Source organism: Mixophyes fleayi, chromosome 11 (assembly GCF_038048845.1).
Source record: "Mixophyes fleayi isolate aMixFle1 chromosome 11, aMixFle1.hap1, whole genome shotgun sequence".
In the NCBI taxonomy this organism is placed as follows: domain Eukaryota; kingdom Metazoa; phylum Chordata; class Amphibia; order Anura; family Limnodynastidae; genus Mixophyes; species Mixophyes fleayi.
Window position 1 is genome coordinate 15,167,891 of NC_134412.1, and position 20,437 is coordinate 15,188,327.

Consider the following 20,437-nt stretch of genomic DNA (forward strand, 5'->3'; position numbering starts at 1 on the left):
TATAGGGTAATATGGTCACTTTTTCTTTACTGTCTCCTATCTCTCAACCATGTTCCTGATACGGCCATGCCATGACCTGATCTGCCCATGCCCCATATTTTCTTGGCAGGCCACGCCTCTCTTGGCCGCCATAAATATGGAGTGTTGGACTGTTGGCAGGTATTGCTTACCTTGTACTAAACATACAAAAGGGACACACTTAAAATCAGAGCTCACTGGAGAATCCTTTAGTAACTTGGCCTGTCCCAAATTATAATACTCCTTAATTTGACACCCTTTTTTACCCTCTATGTATTCTCCATTCCAAAGGTGCGCAACGTGTAGGCGGGGACCCCAAGTAGAGTCCTTACGGGAGAATTCAATTAGCCGCAAACTTTCTCTGGAACGTCTGCAAGACAATTCATTTCCCCTCATGCCCCATAGAGGTGTGAAGAAAAGTGAGCAAAGATTTCTACCGTAATTGCCGGCAATGTGCACAGCGCGATGTCCTTGCGCATTATGGCCGGCAATTGAATTCCCACCCTAGAATCTGTTTTTCAGATCCCTGAATTTATTCTATTCCGAACTGCCAATTTTGAGGTCCCAAACAATTGCATCTTAACACTTCGAGGTATATTTACTAAACTGTGGTTTTGAAAAAGTGGAGATGTTGCCTATAGCAACCAATCAGATTCTAGTTAACATTTATTTAGTACATTCTACAAAATGACAGATAGAATCTGATTGGTTGCTATAGGCAACATCTCCACTTTTTTCAAACCCCCAGTTTAGTAAATATACCCCTTAGAGTCCCATGGCATCTTGACATGTGGGGTCCCACAACAATGGCACACTGACATGTTAGGTCCCAGACCAGTGGCACCAAGAGAAATGGGGTCTTAGACCATGTTTTCACACCAACCTGTGCATATACTCTGCAGCAACGGAAGCATAGGATGTCTGCTGCCTGAAGTGCTATAATTGTTAATTTTTATCACCAAATGTATTTTGACTGTCCTTTTCTTTATCACCCCATGCCACCCTTTCCTTACCAGCTTAGATCTCCATGGTTTCAAAGCCCATGTGCATAAAATTTGTATTATTTGTATATTGAAATAATATAGCTCAACCTAAGCACAGTCATTTCTGTTACTTAAATAATAGATTATATTAATATATAAATATAACACAGACATCAAAATATTTTAAAGCCAGCAGAGTGTTGTCTATCTTTGCCACCGGAGCTGTGAACCCTGATCTGTGCCCTAAACCTGCCGGCTTCAAACTGATTTGGATTTTTTTTTTTTGCATGCTTTATATATGATATGATGCTAACATATTTAGGAGATTCTAGTGTCTAGCTCTGGGCTTAACCATACCTGCCAAATTTATAGAGCTGACCTCTGGGAGATTCAGCTGGGAGGTCTAAATAAGACCTCCCCACCTCTCCTGACCATAAGTGGTCAGGAGAGGCAATTCACATAATCACCTCCCTCCCTGACTTCTCCTTTGTCAGCCAATAAGGATGAGCTTGTGTTTAATTTAAGCTTGTAGGGCAGACAACGGCCCGTTGCGGGGTGGGAGTGGGGGGTCATTCGTGAGAACTGTGAGAACACAAAATCAGTCAAATGATATCACTCAGTCAGTGTTTTAGGCGCCCCACCAAATGCTGGCTCCCTAGGCCATTGCCTCATTATAGCGCTGGCTCCAGGTCTAGTTCTGTTTAGATACAAGGGATGAAGATGAATTAAAAGGTCACATGACTGAAGATTGCAGAGGGAAAACTGAGTTATCCTGACAAACTCATAGTACTTATAGTTAATATTACTTGTGACAAGTGTGAGAAAACTATAGTGACTCACATAGGATTCTAGCAACTGTTCCAAGCACATTAATATATATATATATATATATATATATATATATATATCTAGCAGTGAATTTTAAATGCAGAAAAATAAAGTCATGAATCACTATAGACCAATTCTGAAAGTTGAATTTTATTATAAAATAAATTAAAAGAAACAATTTTAAGCATGAAAATAGATACAGGTATGCGGATAGTTCCATTTATTTACAGAATGGGAAAGGTGGAATTGAACCCATGGAACCCCTTCCCATCCAAGCTCTTTTTTACAATGCATCTATACTCTGTGGAGGCACCTCTATCAAAGTACATGAGAATGCAGCCTGGTCAATCAGCTTACTGGCAGAAAGTGACATCACATGTGTATAAGGCATGAGGAGAATTCATTGGCTGCATTCTCGTGAACATCTGACAAAATGGCTGCCCCACTGTGTGTGGGTAATGGGTACACTTTAAGGTGTCATTCCCTCGGAGTGTTTTATATGTCCGTGTCATGTTCTCGTCAATCATAATAATGTCAACAGCTCTTTCATAAGCACCAAGAGAGTGGTGACTGATATTAATACACCGCTGGCCGCTGGGGTGGAGCCGGCGTTGAAATATGACGCGACAGACCCGGTGTTACACAGGTTGCCCGTGCAGCAGTAAAGCTTCTGACTGGCCTGGATTAGCAGGGATGCCGAGAGGCCCAAACACACGTCCTTGGAACAGCAGCCTCGCATCAGCGTGTTTCCCCGAGGAAACCCTGTAGAAATACACCCAGGACAGAGAGAGAAAAAATATTAATAAATGATAAATAAATATCGGTACTTTTTAAATCTGTAGGTATTTTAAATATACTGGATGTTCATATACGGCTCATGGAACGTTTATGCCGAACATGTTTACTTATAGAACCCCATGGGGCAAGATGACAGGATATCCGGATGGCAATCATTAGAGAATGGATAGGTCAACTATTTCAGTGGAAAGGAATCGACTTAACCATAATCTTCTCTCCAGTGTTCTCTATCTCTATTTACTGCATTGAATCATGTCCTGTTCTCTGTTTGAGATTGCTGCGTACACCTCTATCTCTTAACTTGAAAGAGAGCTGGACTGAGAGCTTCCTTATCACTCCTCAAAGAAGATCCATGTACTGTATATGTTAGAAAGGAATTATTTCTATAATTTAATATACTAAAGAAAAAAAAAAAGTTTTGGTGCTTTTCTTAATGAGTTTTGGGCACAAGATTACTCAATGAATCAGGCCATACTTATTTTGCCCTGATGCTTTACCTCACACTTGTTAGGGCATCCCCTCGGGGGCGGGGTCATGGTGACGTAATTTGCATCATTAAGCCCCACCCACAGCTGCTCAAAGAAGTGAATCACGCGGATCTCAAGCCCTCGACGCGCCCACTTCACAAGAAAGAGAAGCAGGATCTGGTAGGGTGGTCTAATCTCCAAGGAGGATGGAGTACGGTAGGAAACTCCGTGATTCAGGAGTCTTCCGGAAAGTCCGGGAGAGTAGGCCTGTATGCTTTACTTTATAACAGAACAGCAGTGAAAATTCAGGGTAACACTGATCTATGTATTTTATCTTCGTAGTTCCTTCCTGTAATGTTCGCTTTCACTGGCGCTTTTTGTATCTCTCGTTCTCTAATACATTGGATTTGCGATTATACATTAGTTAAAATACAGAAAGGCGAATGGAGTATTTGTTTAATCCCCCCACTGTACAGGACTGCAATTAAGCCCAAATTGCATTAATTTGCCCCTTAAGTCATCTTCTTTGTGCATCTATACTTTCCCCTACGCACCGCCATTGCTCTCCATCCTTTATTGAGTCCTTGGCTAATTGTTTATAACATGCAAATTATTTCATTATTAATATACAAAGTGAAAAAACAAACGGTGACATACAAAGTGTGCAGAGTACCGCCGCTGCAACTGTGCCGCCCTAGGCCCAGAGCTTGTGATCCTGGCTGCTGCATGCAGTGGTACTTTAGTACAAGCTAATAACAATAGTATAAAAAATAACTGTGTTTCCCTAAAATACAAGTTGATCCACTATAAACAGTAATCATGTAACATTCATATATATCATACTTGCCAACTTTTCCTCGTTGGCTTCAGGGAGATTCCAGGGGAGGTGGGCGTGCAGGGTGAGGCTTGACGAATTGCATAATTTTGGCCCCGCCCCTAAACGATTATCACAATTTTGGCCAATTACAGCGGGGCTAAGATGATGCAATATTTGTGTCATTAAGCACGGCCCCCACCACTTATCTATTGCGGGGCGAGAACCAGGAGGTTGCACTGCTCTCCCGGGAGGTCTCCCAGAAATGCATGAGTCTCCTGGACATTCCAGGAGAGTAGGGAACTATGCGTTATAGAAAAGCAGCTAATGAATCTTTAGAGACTGAAGTGTCTTTTACATTTCTGTCTCCATTACTGAAGTAATGGTGTCTTACCTGTCAGTCTTTGATTAAATCTTGGCCTCCATGAAAATGGCCACCTCCACAGGCATCAATACATGGACATAGGACACAATTTCTGAACTGAGTAATCATGCCACAGATGGCGAAGCCAACCACGTCTTGTACTGGCTCAGCATCCGGGAGAATGCCAGACTCTTCAGGGAGTGAGGGAGATCACCCCTGTTTCAGGGAGTCTCCCTGACATTCAGGGAGAGCTGGCAAGTATGATATATATGCACATTTCCCAGGTGAGAAGCTTGACGTAGCATGTAACCTTAGCATGCGTTAATACCTTGTATATCCAGGCATGTGGTCATGTTTCCTGTACATCTGACTGTGGTTGGTTTGGTGCATTCTCCTTTGCCTGTTTCGTTACAGGCATAACACGACATATCATTGGTGGTCTCGTTCACTGTCACTGTTGAAGACAAAGGTTTCATTAAACCGGATGACATTAGGGAGGACAGGATTGGCCGTGGAAGGGCAGCTGGTTTGGTTGGAGCAATAGATGGACCAAGTGGTATATGTATCAAAGGGCTAAAAGCTTCGCCCGATACATCAAGGGGTTACCTGTGGTAAAAGCACTGCTCTTACCGGCAGTAATCAATGCCGGAGGTCAGATTCACCGGCTCTTGCCAATGATAGCAAAGCATAGGGAAGCCTATTTAAAATTCAGTACATCTCAGGATAGCAATGACAGAAGGTAATTAATGCAAAATTGCTTTATTATTTTAATAATATTTATTATTTTTTTTTATTTTTAATATCCCTTAAGTGGAACTGAAAGACCAAGTTCCAGTGTACAGCTAGACAGCTAGACGGCTCACACATGCGTGTAACAGCAGACACAACGTTATCGCCATTTGTTAATAAATAGCCCCCTAAGTATTAAATGACCACTAACCTGGAAAATATTTAGTTAATAGTTAAATTTCATTGTAACATATAAACAGGACATGACATTGCAACTCTGGCGTAAAAAAAGCAAACTATGGCTTCCCCACTACATTACAAGCAAATGACGCCACTTCCTGTCCTAATAAAATCTGACAGGGATTTCAACTGTTGTGATATCATTATAATTAACTAAATATATCCCAAATGCTCTCCTTCACTCCTCTGGAGCAGGTGGCTGTGTCAGGAGGGTGGTGTGTCTCTATCTAAGCAAGCAGACAGTGACTGACAGCTGAGTAACTCTCTTTGCAGAAATGCACAATGTGGATTGGCTGATTCATTTATAGGGGCAGGGCCAGCGATGTCAGAGAAACCCAAGCTTTTTTGACCCAGATGAGATCCCATAAGGACCCTGTCCTAAAGGTGTGGGAGGGCCTTCAGCTGTCTGTTATGGAATTGGAAGGTCATGGGGCTTAATGACAAGAACCGCATCATTAAGCCCCGCCCCCTTCATTTAATTTACCGAACGGCCGGATTCTGGGAGGTTGCCCTGCTCTCCCGGGAGTTCGGGAAGACTCCCAGAAATTTGGGAGTCTCCCAGACATTCCGAGAGTGTAGGAAACTATGCCCTTTGTATAAATACCCTGCATTTAGGTGAAACGTTTGCGGTACCTGTCTTTAGACCCTGATTGCAGTTGGTTCTCCCACAGCATGAAACCTCTGTGTACACTCTTCCTTTGCCGGTGTTATATTCCAGCCTCCGGCCACACAGGTTACCTGTCCCGCAGCCTTTAATCACAACATCAGAGCTGGAGACTGCAGGGAGAAGAGAAATGTATTTGCAGTATGAAGATAAGGTGCATAAACACATATATAGATATGTGCTGGTCTAGACCCGTTCTTGTATCTTACCGTTAACATACATGGTGGTGGCGGTCATACAACGATCCTGCACGCCAGCGCACTGAATACTGGTCAGGTTAGAGGTTGCGCAGGACCCGCTGTTCCCCTGACACGTCTGACAAAATAGCGCAGCTACGGGGACTCGATCTGAAAAGGAGACCGGAGATGTCAGATTTTATGATACGTCTTCTCCCTGGTTCTTGGGAGAACAAAACGTTAGAATGGAACGACTTTAGACACTAACTCTAAACAATGAGAGCCCCTGTATTGGGTCATATAGTCCTGTTTTTTTGTGAACTGAGGGCTGACTTACCAGGAGGTACCATAAAAGCCTCTATAATGGCACTACAAGGACCAGTATTCTCTGTCAGCTACTGATCCCATACATGCTTCACAGACAGAGGGACACAAATTGGGAGTAGCACAATCAATTTATAAGTGATGCAATGTAGGGACTCTCACTGCTGGGGACTATTTGTGTGGGCCTCTTTTATAGATAACCCCCTTCCCAAAATCACCTGAGAGGACTCAGGTGATTTTGGGAATTGAGGATAGAACCCCCAGAAATGGCCCTGTGGCATCATTAGGCAGCCTTAACTTAGTCCTTACTGTAGTATGTGCCAGTGTTGCAGTTGTCAGTATTGCAGCACTGAGAACTGATATAGGTCTTCTTGTAGCCCAGATCCACGTACACGGTTTCATTGCAGACAAGTCCCTGGGAGCAGCCTTTATATGTCTTTTCTGTGACTAGCCCATTCTCTGCAAGGGAAAGACAATTCAGTCATATAACGCCAGATACGTTGATTGACGGGCAATTTCAACACGTCGGATCACCCATGCATAAACCGGTGGGGTACGTTACTGCGATGCTTTTAATAACGACACAGAGAATATAGACATATATAATCCGATTGGCATAAAAGCGACCTGCTTGAAATTCTGACTTACATTAATAGAGACACAGAACATTTCCGAAAACACTACCTTGCAGACGGCTATCAATTCCGAACTGTCTGGCACTTCAGTTTTACAACACAAAACAGAGAGACATTCAGCTCTGTGAATTTAAAGCAGCAAAGGCAGGACCCCACAACTTGACAGTTTATTTTAAGGGTTAGGGTTAAGCCTGCAGCTTTAAATTCACAAAGCTGAATGTCTCTCTGTTTTGTGGAGGGAGTTCGGAACTGATAGCAGTCTGCAAGGTAATGTTTTCGGAGATGTTCTATGTCTCTATTAGTGCAAGTCAGCATTTCAAGCAGGTAGCTTTTATGGCAATCGGATTATATATGTCTATATACTCAGTGTTGTTATTAAAGCATCGGATTACCCATTACCAATGGCATAGACTGTCTAACAGCTGATGCCCCTCTTCCTCGTTAACCAACCCCACTTTTCCCCTTGAAACAAAGACATGAGAATAAATTTTGGAGAAAAAGAGATCACAGCTTTATTTTAACATCAATCTTTTGCGAAGGTGGAAAGAAAAAAACAGTGTATCCATCAGCATCAGCCATAACCATAAATCACAACCAATAAGTGGGGGCCCTTGATGCTCCCTGGTGATTACAGGCCCTGGAGATCCCAACCCCCTTTACCCTGGCCTCTTACAGGACCCCCATAAGGGTGGTATCGAGCATATGAACCGCATACCTCCCAATCGCCCCAATTTAGGTGGGACAGTCCCGATTTGAGGGCTCTGTCCTACCATAAAGATCAGGACAGTTTTGTCCCATATCGGTGGGAAATTACGGAAGTATTGCCTGCGTTTTGTTGCACGCGGCAATGAAAGTGTTTGGAGAGCATTGCATTGTTGTATTGGAAGTGAGGGTAACCGGAATACGTAATATGATACAATAACTCAAGGCCAAATTCATACCTCCCAAAAGTCTGGTGTTCTTGTGAGACCGTCCGTATTGCTACAGGCAATAATGGCTATCACTTACAGACTATTCTGAATTACACGCAAGGCATGTTTGGTGTCGTCCCAATTTTTAAGTCACAAATGTTGAGGGTTATACTAAACAATTCTTGTATGGAACACAAACATAGTTTTGAAGTTACGGCCTTTCTTTAAAACATTTTAATTAAAATATCCTTTAATCCTGGACGTTTATATCTTCACGCAAGAAGAACATTTGATTTACAACACGACATGAACGGAATAGATGCTTAGAAATGCAATTGTTATGTTTTCAGTGTTTCTATACTTAAATACTGCCGGCAAAGAAATCTTCATCTGGAGAAATAGACAGTTTGATATGTCGTTCGCTACAAATCTTTGGGATTACACAGTAAGCGGCACTGGATCAACTCTTTTGCTGATTTGCACAAGGGATAAATTCTCAATATTGAACTGTAAAACTCAAGAAGCTTTGCTGGAATAAATGTATTTTAAAAAGATCATTTGAAAGCTTAAATGGTGTATATATGACAGTGAAATTATCTTTTAACAAACATGTGGCTGATGGCATATTATTTTCCATAAATCCTATTACACACAGAAGGATATTATAACCACGCTAATCCTATTTTTAATTCCCCTTTTGTATTTATTTAATATAAATAATTAGAGATGAGCATGTAATAATATTCATGTGGAAGACGTTTACTTAGCTTCTATAAAAGTGGCACTAAGCCTGCTGTTAGAACCTACCATTTACTAGCTTGCAATTGTTTTTGGCTGTTTCCTATAATCCACTTACATAGCCATCCTGTCAGTTTTCTAAATCAAAAGTACTATGTTTAGGATGCTTAGGAAGAGTAGTATTCTTGTGGAAGACTTTTACTTAGCTTCGATAAAGGTGGCACTAAGACTGCTGGTAAAACCTACCATTTACTAGCTTGCGATTGTTTTTGTCTGTTTCCCATAATCCACTTACATAGCCATCCTGTCAGTTTTCTAAATCACAAGTACTGTGTTGAGGACGAGTAGTTAAAACTACTCTTAACCTATGCATCCCAAACAAATTAATATTTTGAGTTAAGATTGTCTTGAAGACTTGTTGACTGACATTAACAATATTAACAATTATAGGTTTCATTTACATCATTAACATTTATGTACATGGAACCTATAATATGCAGCTTAGTTCAAGACATTATTACAAGATTTCAGTAGACAAAGGTCCATTCTTCTGCAAGTGTTTAGAAAGTGCCTTTTGGTCTCAGAAGCAAATGTCTATGAACTTATCAATGTAATGTCATTTATACGTTATTTTGTACTGTGATATCACTGTCATGTTGGCTAAGCAGGTACCAAACGCTTTCTCTGCTATGATTGCAAAACAGAGTTTTTACATACGGGTCCTTAGAAGTAGTTGAAGAAGAACATGGTTCATGAAAGAAACTAGAGAGTGGTCTTCAGAACTGTAGATGCTCGAGAAGGTGAACGATAGTGTAACACAAGGTGGGATGGTAAAGAAGAGATTTTTTACAGCTTACCTACAATAGTGAATGATTGTGACATACAGCTGGTCTGGTTGATGTAACACAATTGGGGTGATTCCGTGCAGTTATACGGTAATCCGGCGCACTGTTTACATTGCAGTGATAGACCTAAGAAAGAGGGTTATAATTTTAGAGAAAAAGTCTTAGTTACAATTTACCCCATTACTTTTCACACATTATATCTCACATTATACCCCAAAATACCAGTAATGACAACACACATTACTCCAGAAGTGACCCGCCTCACATATCAGTCCAATCCTGTGACGAATGAGATTTCCTTTTGCGGAGTGAGATTATTGTAATGAGGGGTGGATACGGTTCATCTCTTTGCTTCATCCTTCAATTCTGCACCAGCTAAGAGTTGGTGGTTGGAGGATCCTGTCCAATATTTTTACTGAGACTAAACACTTCCCATGCACAGTGTGCCTTCTACCGCATGGGCGGCCACGGAGGTATTTAAGTTGTTATTTGGATCCCATTATACCAAAAAGGCTAACAAATTAAGACAAACACGCAGTTTTCAAACCCTTGCTCACTATTTTAATAAATAAAAAGTCCAAATGTCCACAAAAATCAAAGTCGGTATCAGAGCATTAAGGCTGGGTACACACTACAGTTTTTCCAGCTAATTATCGGGCCAATCAGACGATAAACGACCGTTCTGCCTGATATTGCATTAGTGTGTACGCTCCAAAAATGAACAATTATCGTTCTAAAGCACATCGTGTCGTTTCATTTGATCTTTAAACCGGACTAAAAATCTCGTTCGAAAATGCAACAATGTCGTTCCAATTCTGCAGTGTGTATGTACTCAGGACCAGCAGTGTCCATAGATCTCTGTGGAGTGTGTGTGAGTCAGGATCTTTTCAACCGATGGTTATGACAGATGTAGAGCACAGATCTGAAGGTAACTTGTGTAAAACGTGTACAGTGTGTACACATGAACCGGCACGGTGATTGGGACCTTTTTTTTCTGTTGTTGGTAATATCGATAAAGATGTTGGATTGGGATACATTTTCTGTAGTGTGTACCCAGCCTGAATTATAGCACCAGCTCTTGGTCTCCCTGCTTCCCACCATTACTCTCATGTAGAGATTATGTCAGGGTTATCTATCTAATGACGCACAGTAACACCCAAAAGAAAAATTTCAAAACCTACTAATTACATATATTAAGATTCCTGCAACACTATAGTAGTAATTAGCTAAAATCTTCTTTTATGTGAAATTACTTTACAAAATATTATCAAGTATATTGCTGGCTGCTTTCATGCTTAGCTTTGAACTATACAGGAATGAGATTTGAAAGTATTTGATTTTGGTTCAGCTCATAAACAAATCTACAAGAAAACAATTGCGCACTACAAATAGGAATTATTGAACAAACAAAAATACTGCTGGCTTTCATATCTAAACCTATTTGAAATTTATTGACGAAAATGCATTGGAAGACAACAAACCTAACCAGGCTAGACTAATAAGCTCTATACATACAGGTTCATATGGAGGTACTCTGCGTACAGGCCCATATAGAGGCCCAGTGTGTTACAGGTCCATATAGAGGCCCAGTGTGTTACAAGCCCGTATGGAGGCCCACTGCATTACAAGCCCGTATGGAGGTCCACTGTATTACAAGCCTGTATGGAGGCCATCTGCATTAAAGGCCCGGATGGAGGTCCAAGGCTTTACAGGCTCTGAGGGAGGCCCTTTAATATTAAACATATCTGTGCTAGTCTAGGACTTTTAATACACCATAAAGAAAGAAAAATATGATTGGTGCTAGTTTACCATTTGAGACTTGAAAATCGCCAAGATCCATGGTTCTAAACCATGAGGCTCACGGTAGGACCATGAGAGCTGGCAGGTATGCTACAGAGAGACCCATATGGAGAATCTGCATACAAATCTATAGAGAGGTACTCTACATACAGACCCATATGGAGGTACTCTACATATAGACCTATATAGAGGTACTCTACATACAGACCAATATAGAGGTACTCTACATACAGACCCATATGGAGGCACTCTGCATACAGACCCATATAGAGGTACTCTACATACAGACCCATATAAAGCTACTGTACATTACAGACACATATGGATGCACCCTATATACAGACCCATATAGAGGTACTTTACATTTCAGACCCATATAGAGCTATTGTACATATAGACCTATATAGAGGTACTCTACATACAGACCCATATAGTGGTACTCTACATTACAGACCCATATAGAGCTATTGTACATACAGATCCATATGGATGCACTTTATATACAGACCCATAGAGAGGTACTCTACATACAGACCCATATGTAGGCACCCTATATACAGACCAATATAGAGGTACTCTACATACAGACCAATATAGAGGTACTCTACATACAGACCAATATAGAGGTTCTCTACATACAGACCAATATAGAGGTACTCTACATACAGACCAATATAGAGGTACTCTACATACAGACCCATATGGAGGCACTCTACATAAAGACCAATATAGAGGTACTCTACATACAAACCCATATAGAGGTACTCTACATACAGACCCATATAGAGGTACTCTACATACAGACCAATATGGAGGCACTCTACATACAGACCCATATAGAGGTACTCTACATACAGACCAATATAGAGGTACTCTACATACAGACCAATATAGAGGTACTCTACATACAGACCCATATGGAGGCACTCTACATAAAGACCAATATAGAGGTACTCTACATACAGACCCATATAGAGGTACTCTACATACAGACCCATATGGAGGCACTCTACATACAGACCCATATAGAGGTACTCTACATACAGACCTATATGGAGGTACTCTACATACAGACCCATATGGAGGTACTCTACATACAGACCCATATAGAGGTACTCTACATACAGATCCATATGGAGGTACTCTACATACAGATCCATATGGAGGCACTCTACATACAGACCCATATAGAGGCACTCTACATACAGACCCATATAGAGCTACTCTACATACAGACCCATATGGAGGCACTCTACATACAGACCCATATAGAGGTACTCTACATACAGACCCATATAGAGGTACTCTACATACAGACCCATATGGAGGCACTCTACATACAGACCCATATAGAGGTACTCTACATACAGACCTATATGGAGGTACCCTACATACAGACCCATATGGAGGTACTTTACATACAGACCCATATGGAGGTACTCTACATACAGACCTATATGGAGGTACCCTACATACAGACCTATATGGAGGTACTCTACATACAGACCCATATGGAGGTACTCTACATACAGACCCATATAGAGGTACTCTACATACAGACCCATATGGAGGCACTCTACATACAGACCCATATAGAGGTACTCTACATACAGATCCATATGGAGGCACTCTACATACAGATCCATATGGAGGTACTCTACATACAGACCCATATAGAGGTACCCTACATACAGACCCATATGGAGGTACTCTACATACAGACCCATATGGAGGCACTCTACATACAGACCTATATAGAGGTACTCTACATACAGACCTATATGGAGGTACTCTACATACAGACCTATATAGAGGTACTCTACATACAGACCCATATAAAGCTACTGTACATTACAGACACATATGGATGCACCCTATATACAGACCCATATAGAGGTACTTTACATTTCAGACCCATATAGAGCTATTGTACATATAGACCTATATAGAGGTACTCTACATACAGACCCATATAGTGGTACTCTACATTACAGACCCATATAGAGCTATTGTACATACAGATCCATATGGATGCACTTTATATACAGACCCATAGAGAGGTACTCTACATACAGACCCATATGTAGGCACCCTATATACAGACCAATATAGAGGTACTCTACATACAGACCAATATAGAGGTTCTCTACATACAGACCAATATAGAGGTACTCTACATACAGACCAATATAGAGGTACTCTACATACAGACCCATATGGAGGCACTCTACATAAAGACCAATATAGAGGTACTCTACATACAAACCCATATAGAGGTACTCTACATACAGACCCATATAGAGGTACTCTACATACAGACCAATATGGAGGCACTCTACATACAGACCCATATAGAGGTACTCTACATACAGACCAATATAGAGGTACTCTACATACAGACCAATATAGAGGTACTCTACATACAGACCCATATGGAGGCACTCTACATAAAGACCAATATAGAGGTACTCTACATACAGACCCATATAGAGGTACTCTACATACAGACCCATATGGAGGCACTCTACATACAGACCCATATAGAGGTACTCTACATACAGACCTATATGGAGGTACTCTACATACAGACCCATATGGAGGTACTCTACATACAGACCCATATAGAGGTACTCTACATACAGATCCATATGGAGATACTCTACATACAGATCCATATGGAGGCACTCTACATACAGACCCATATAGAGGCACTCTACATACAGACCCATATAGAGCTACTCTACATACAGACCCATATGGAGGCACTCTACATACAGACCCATATAGAGGTACTCTACATACAGACCCATATAGAGGTACTCTACATACAGACCCATATGGAGGCACTCTACATACAGACCCATATAGAGGTACTCTACATACAGACCTATATGGAGGTACCCTACATACAGACCCATATGGAGGTACTTTACATACAGACCCATATGGAGGTACTCTACATACAGACCTATATGGAGGTACCCTACATACAGACCTATATGGAGGTACTCTACATACAGACCCATATGGAGGTACTCTACATACAGACCCATATAGAGGTACTCTACATACAGACCCATATGGAGGTACTCTACATACAGACCCATATGGAGGTACTCTACATACAGACCCATATAGAGCTATTGTACATATAGACCTATATAGAGGTACTCTACATACAAACCCATATAGAGGTACTCTACATACAGACCTATATAGTGGTACTCTACATGACAGACCCATATAGAGCTATTGTACATACAGATCCATATGGATGCACTTTATATACAGACCCATAGAGAGGTACTCTACATACAGACCCATATGTAGGCACCCTATATACAGACCCATATAGAGGTACTCTACATACAGACCCATATAGAGATACTTATTATACAGATCCATATAGAGCTACTGTACATTACAGACCCATATGGATGCACTCTATATACAGACCCATATGGAGACAATCTGCATACAGGTAAAAAAGGAGACCTTCACATTATAGGCCTATATGGAGACACAGGTTACCTAAACCTACTATAAACTATAAAATCAGCACAAGGCATTTGTATTTATTAAAAGACAAACTACTGTATGCTGAACTATTGCATATTATTAAGTACAGTTCTTCACTATGACAACCACACAGGCATACTGGTCCTTTGTTTGTAAAGCTGGATGTGTTGGCGTAAAAGAAATTGCCCGGTTAGCATTTTCCATGATAACCTGACCACTTGGGGAGCTGTCCCATTGCTCTCCATAGAGTTTACCTGAGTCCAACAAGCAGCTGGTTACAATTCTATATAGAACTGTGTTCTAGTCTATTGTTACATGTCCACGTACGGCTAAAGTCTCTTTAGCTGCAGGAGAATTCAGATCAGGTTACTGCATTCATTTGCAGATTAGATTGTCACCCACATTTCTAACAACCCCTTAAATCATTAGCAAAACTACACTTTACATTTAGAGAAGCAAAAAATCCATGTTTTAGGATTAACAATCTCTATCTAAGGGACTCTGCCAAATACTGAACTGCTTCCAACCCCTACTTTGCACATTACAGTTAAGCAGGAGTATATTTAATTTCTGCTCCTAAATGCAATAAAGATGCCTTGTACACTGGAAACTAAATCCCCAAACTCAAATCTCGCTACCAACACTTTGCATTTCGCTGAGCTCCAAACCAACTCCTGGATTCAATGTATGTCTAATTTACTATCTATGTCTATGAAGCTTTACAGTAGCAAACAGAATGAACGTGTTATGTCTATAGGACACTGCACAGTGGTACAATATCCAATTATGTTTTAATTAGATCTAGGGGAAACATCTATCCCCCCTGTAAATATAATCCCAGTTATATGTATAAATGACTCACCTGTAGCTAGAACTACGCAGAAGAGTAGGAGAGTCAGCAGCTTGCTCATTTTCATTATTTCTGTAATTACTTTCTCTGTACTCGCCTCTGATCTCCACCTGCGTGACTGTACACCCGATCCTCCTGCCTGTCTTCCTTGGGGTCATCCCCTCCCTTACTTGATATTTGCTGCCTTTCTGAACAATCTACATATTTGGCAGCTTTGTGCTTTAGAAATGTGGACAGAAATACTCTGCCCTTAAAAGAAGTCAAGAAAATGACAAACAAAGGGTTAGAAATTTTTTATTTTAAAACAGGAGCCATTAGTTGGAGAAAACTCCCAGCGGACTTCATATGGGGAGATTACAATACAATATATCTTCACCTGCCGTTCTAGATTACTTTTTATCCGTGCATGTTATTATAGTTATAGTATGAACTATTCTGTTACAGCTATTTTGACGTTTTACAAGTAGTTGGTTAAATGATGTTTCCATGAGATTTCTGATCTGACACCAGATAAAAGATTTTATTCAAACTATTTTGGACTGAAATCAACATTGTATTAAAACATTTGTTGAACAAAGAGAAGAGCAGAACTAATTATTATCTTGTCACATGATCAGGCAACCAAGGCTTGTACATAGGGGGGCAGTTTCTGAGAGGCAGCAGCTATATGTAAAAAAAACAACATCAACATTCTATCAATGTATTACTAAATATTAAAACGTAAAAACTGCCAGTAAAACACTACAGCGCTACTCCTTAGGCAATTACAATGCAACATACTTGCCAACTTTGTGAAGTGCCCCTCTGGGAGTTCCCGGAGAGGGTATAGGCTGAGGGATTGGTGTTTGACGAATTGCGTCATTTTTGATCCTGCTCCCATAATGTAATGACGCGTAAGCAATTGTTCAATACAAAAGATGGCATGTTCTGGGTTTGGAGTTGTGTAGTGTATGGGGGAGACGCCTTAACTGTGGGCAGGGAGGGGTAACCATGGTCCTGGGTATCCTATACCACTCTATGCAAGGCAAAGGAGAGCTGGCAAATTTTTGCTCACAATGGGACCGGCCCGAAGGACAGATGGCCCCCCTGCCCCCCAGCCCAGCCTGCCCCTGATGCTGGGAAAGGTTGAAGGTAATCACTATGGATCTGATTCATGTTCGCATGGAAAAGTACATACAATGCATTTCATGTCTCCTGCTTGGAAATGCAAGAAACTCCTCCGGTCCCAGTCACCCTCCTCCCTCCAGCGCTTTGCTTTCCGTCACGTCACCATTCCCTTGCCCAGCGACTGTTTGCAAGACAGGGAAGATATAGGAAAGCAGCTGCCTGGGAATGAGGATACTGCAGAATATCGGCCAACTCTCAAGCAGAGACCTGATACTCTACGTCAGAGCCGGCCAACCGGTGGCTCTCCAAGTGTTGTGAAACTACAAGTTCCAGCATGCCCTTTCAGCAGTCAGCTGGCTATCTATTGGCAAGCATTCTGGGACTTGTAGTTTGATAACACCTGGAGAGCCACAGGTTGGCCAGGCTTGCTCTATGTTCTTTTCCAAATGGAGGGAACATAGAAGGACTGTGGTTCTTTATACACAGATATAGTGCACTAGGAAGTATTTAGTACAGCGCTGTTTTGTTGCATCTTACAAAGAAATGATGATGATGTTTGTGATATAGAACATAAGTCAATCTTCCCCTCCCTACATCTCCAATCTCATCTTTACCTACACTCCCCTCCGCTCTGCCTGTGACCGCCGCCTCACTACTTCACTGATCACCTCCTCTCACTCTCCTCTTCAGGACTTTGCCCGGGCTGCTCCCCTGCTGTGGAACGATCTTCCACGTTCCATCAGGTTAGCATCTACTCTCAAAGGCTTCAAGCGTGCCCTTAAAACTCATTTCTTTATTCAAATCTATCAGTCCTCCTGCTAACTCCCTTGTCCTGGCTCTCTCCCCCAGTTAGTATCACCCTATTTGTGTCTCCCCCTTCCCTTTAGGATGTAAGCTCTCAGGGACAGGGCCCTCTTTCCTTGTGTGCTCCTTCTACTATTCCATCACCCCCGGTACCTCTTGGTTGCTTCGCTAGCCCTGTTTTCCCTGTTTTCTTAAGCTTCAGCCTTCTTCTCGCTGATTTCTACCATTCCTTTTACTATCTGTCCCAGATATAATCTAATTTGCTTTACCCTGTCACCTGTGTTTGTATATATTGTTGTATCATGTTGTGTCTTGGTTCTCTGTTTTCTGTATATGTAATGTACGGCACTGCGGACCCTTTGTGGCGCCTTATAAGTCAAAGATAATAATAATAATAAGAGCCTGCAGATTGCTTACATATGGATGCACGTACAGTTATATCACATTTATTTATTTCTTCATTATGCTTTTACGTTTTGAAGATTATGACTGACCTCAAAGCCATTTCATTTGTCTGGTTCTTGTTAACATTGTATTTTAATAAAGTCCGTCTCTGGGAAGTTACATTGTGTCCCCGGGTAGTTTTCATTTGCTGGAAAATCCATCTTCTGTTTTATTCATGAGTGATTAATTACCGCCAAACAATTTTATTTTGGAACGGTTTTCGACACCAGGATCCCGCAGGTACTGAGCGTATTTTGATTATACAAATGTTTTATTTGTTTTCAGAAAACGCACGCTCTATTCTTGTGACATTTTGCAAAGCTTATCAAAGCAGGATAATTACTTTATGACATTTTATAAATGTTTTTGCACCACTATTTCTACCAGAGGAAAGTGGTATGTTAAGCCCCTATACCTTGGAGGTGGGTGCATCTGATTTTCACTGCATTTTAATGGTGTTTAAAGCATATAGGTCAGGGTAGGACCTGAATACAATGAGGTGCCCTTGATGCTGGGATGCAGGCTTAAATGTTTTGATAAAAATATGAACCAATTACTCATGTTTTCATTTTGCTAGATACACACAGAGTGTAGTGTTAAGGAGAAGCGCTGACAACAATTGTCTTTTTGTTTTGTATAACCTCAAAACCCTAAATACAGGTTACTGTAACCCATAGTGCATACAGTACCTACCGAATGTCCCGATTTCAGCAGGACAATCCAGATTTGATGGGACTCTACCCAGGGCCGTCTTTCCCATTGGGCACGATGGGCAGGTGCCCGGGGGCCCAGGGGGAAAGGGGGCCCTGGCAGGTCTGCTGTAAAAAATCCTGTAAAGAAAAAAAAAACAAAAAAAAAAACTTACCTTTTGCGGTCACCCGTTCAGGTCAGGTGACGATCCGGCTCACTCTCTGGTCCTCTCTTCCGTGATGTGCTCGCAGTGAATGTCGGGCGTAATGACCTCATCACGCCCGACATTCACTGCGAGCACAGCATGGAGGCGCACAGTGATGAAGTACAGAAGAGGATTCGAAGCAACGCGATTGAAAGGTAAGTTAAGAGGGGGTGGATGTTTAGTTCAGCGCTCTAGTGTTGTGTGAATGATCTGCAGCCTCTTGGGACCGGGGAACAGGGGGGGGGACAGGAAGGAGAGGGACAAAGGGGTGTAGCTCAACCCTCGGTTACAATAAATATTGATAGTAGTCCCCGGGCACATACACAAAAATACACATTTATTGCAATGACCAAGAGGAAAAATGAGTTGCATTCATAAATCAAGCTAGCAATCAATAAAGCAAGCACTGGGGGTGCTAGCAGGCAAATATGTCATACAAAGTATGATAAACAGAGGCAATTCTGGACATTGTCTCGATTTATCAATTGTGCATTTTTATGCTCGTTGTTTATGTCACGTTACCCAAGAGGTTTTGTATACCATTACTGTGACTATATTGTCAGCATTATATAGAGTTGCAACTCATTTTTTCCTCTTGGTCATTTCAATAAATGTATATTTTTCATGCCACTTTTGTGTATGCGCCCAGGGACTACTATCAATATATAAGTTAAGAGGGGGATTGGAAAAAAAAAGACGTGACTAATTTTTATATATATATATATATATATATATATATATATATATATATAAAATCCTTTTTTTTTTTTTACTTATATATTTATATATAGGGGCCCGGGTGCACTGCTGTGCCCGGGGGCCCTTACTATTGTTAAGGTGGCCTTGACTCTACCGCCGTCCTATAGTCGGCACATTTGTCCCGACTTGTGGCAATTTGAGATGTAGGTATCCCTTCACCATGATGCATGCATCAGTCCAAGGATAATTTTGGAGGGGAGGAGTTTGGGGGTGGCCTAGCACTTGAGAAACACTAGACTAGCCCCTGGGGGCGTGACCACAACCACTGTGAGATGGACACACCCACAGCGTGACCTGACCACGGCACCTTTTTGAGGAGTCGTGGACGTGTCCCGACTTGGACACTTAAAATGTTGATAGGTATGACGTTAAAAGCACTCGATTCGCCCATGTCCATTTCTGGCCAAAGAGTTTTAAGTTCATATTAAGGCACACAATGCGTATTAATAGTGTCAAAAATTCAAGATGGCTTCAGATGTCCTTCTGATCTTTAATGGGGGAATTATAATACAGGAAATTGATGAAACACAGAGTCTGAGTGATGTTATTAGCTCCTAGTGACCTGATAGGATGCCTTCTCTGGCATACTGAGTCATACACAAAATTGCTGCCACAAGTGCAGGGGTATGGGGTAGTGGAACACGAACAGTGAAGCCACTTCAACGCATGCTCCAGTTCCGAGCAGGGGCGTACAGGAGATCCCAGCGACATCCCCAGATGCAGTG

At 41.5% G+C, this 20,437-nt stretch overlaps 1 protein-coding gene across 1 annotated transcript; it reads right to left on the minus strand.

Annotated features, from left to right (window-relative positions):
• Positions 1–2,040: 2,040 nt before the first annotated feature.
• LOC142107068 (phospholipase A2 inhibitor NAI-like) lies at positions 2,041–15,793 on the minus strand. The gene is made up of 7 exons (XM_075190209.1): positions 15,716–15,793; positions 9,547–9,660; positions 6,715–6,864; positions 6,115–6,252; positions 5,875–6,018; positions 4,601–4,726; positions 2,041–2,591 (listed from the first exon to the last, which is right to left on the minus strand). The coding sequence occupies exons 1-7, from the start codon at positions 15,768–15,770 to the stop codon at positions 2,353–2,355; spliced, it is 966 nt and encodes a 321-aa protein (XP_075046310.1). The 5' UTR covers positions 15,771–15,793; the 3' UTR covers positions 2,041–2,352.
• Positions 15,794–20,437: the final 4,644 nt, after the last annotated feature.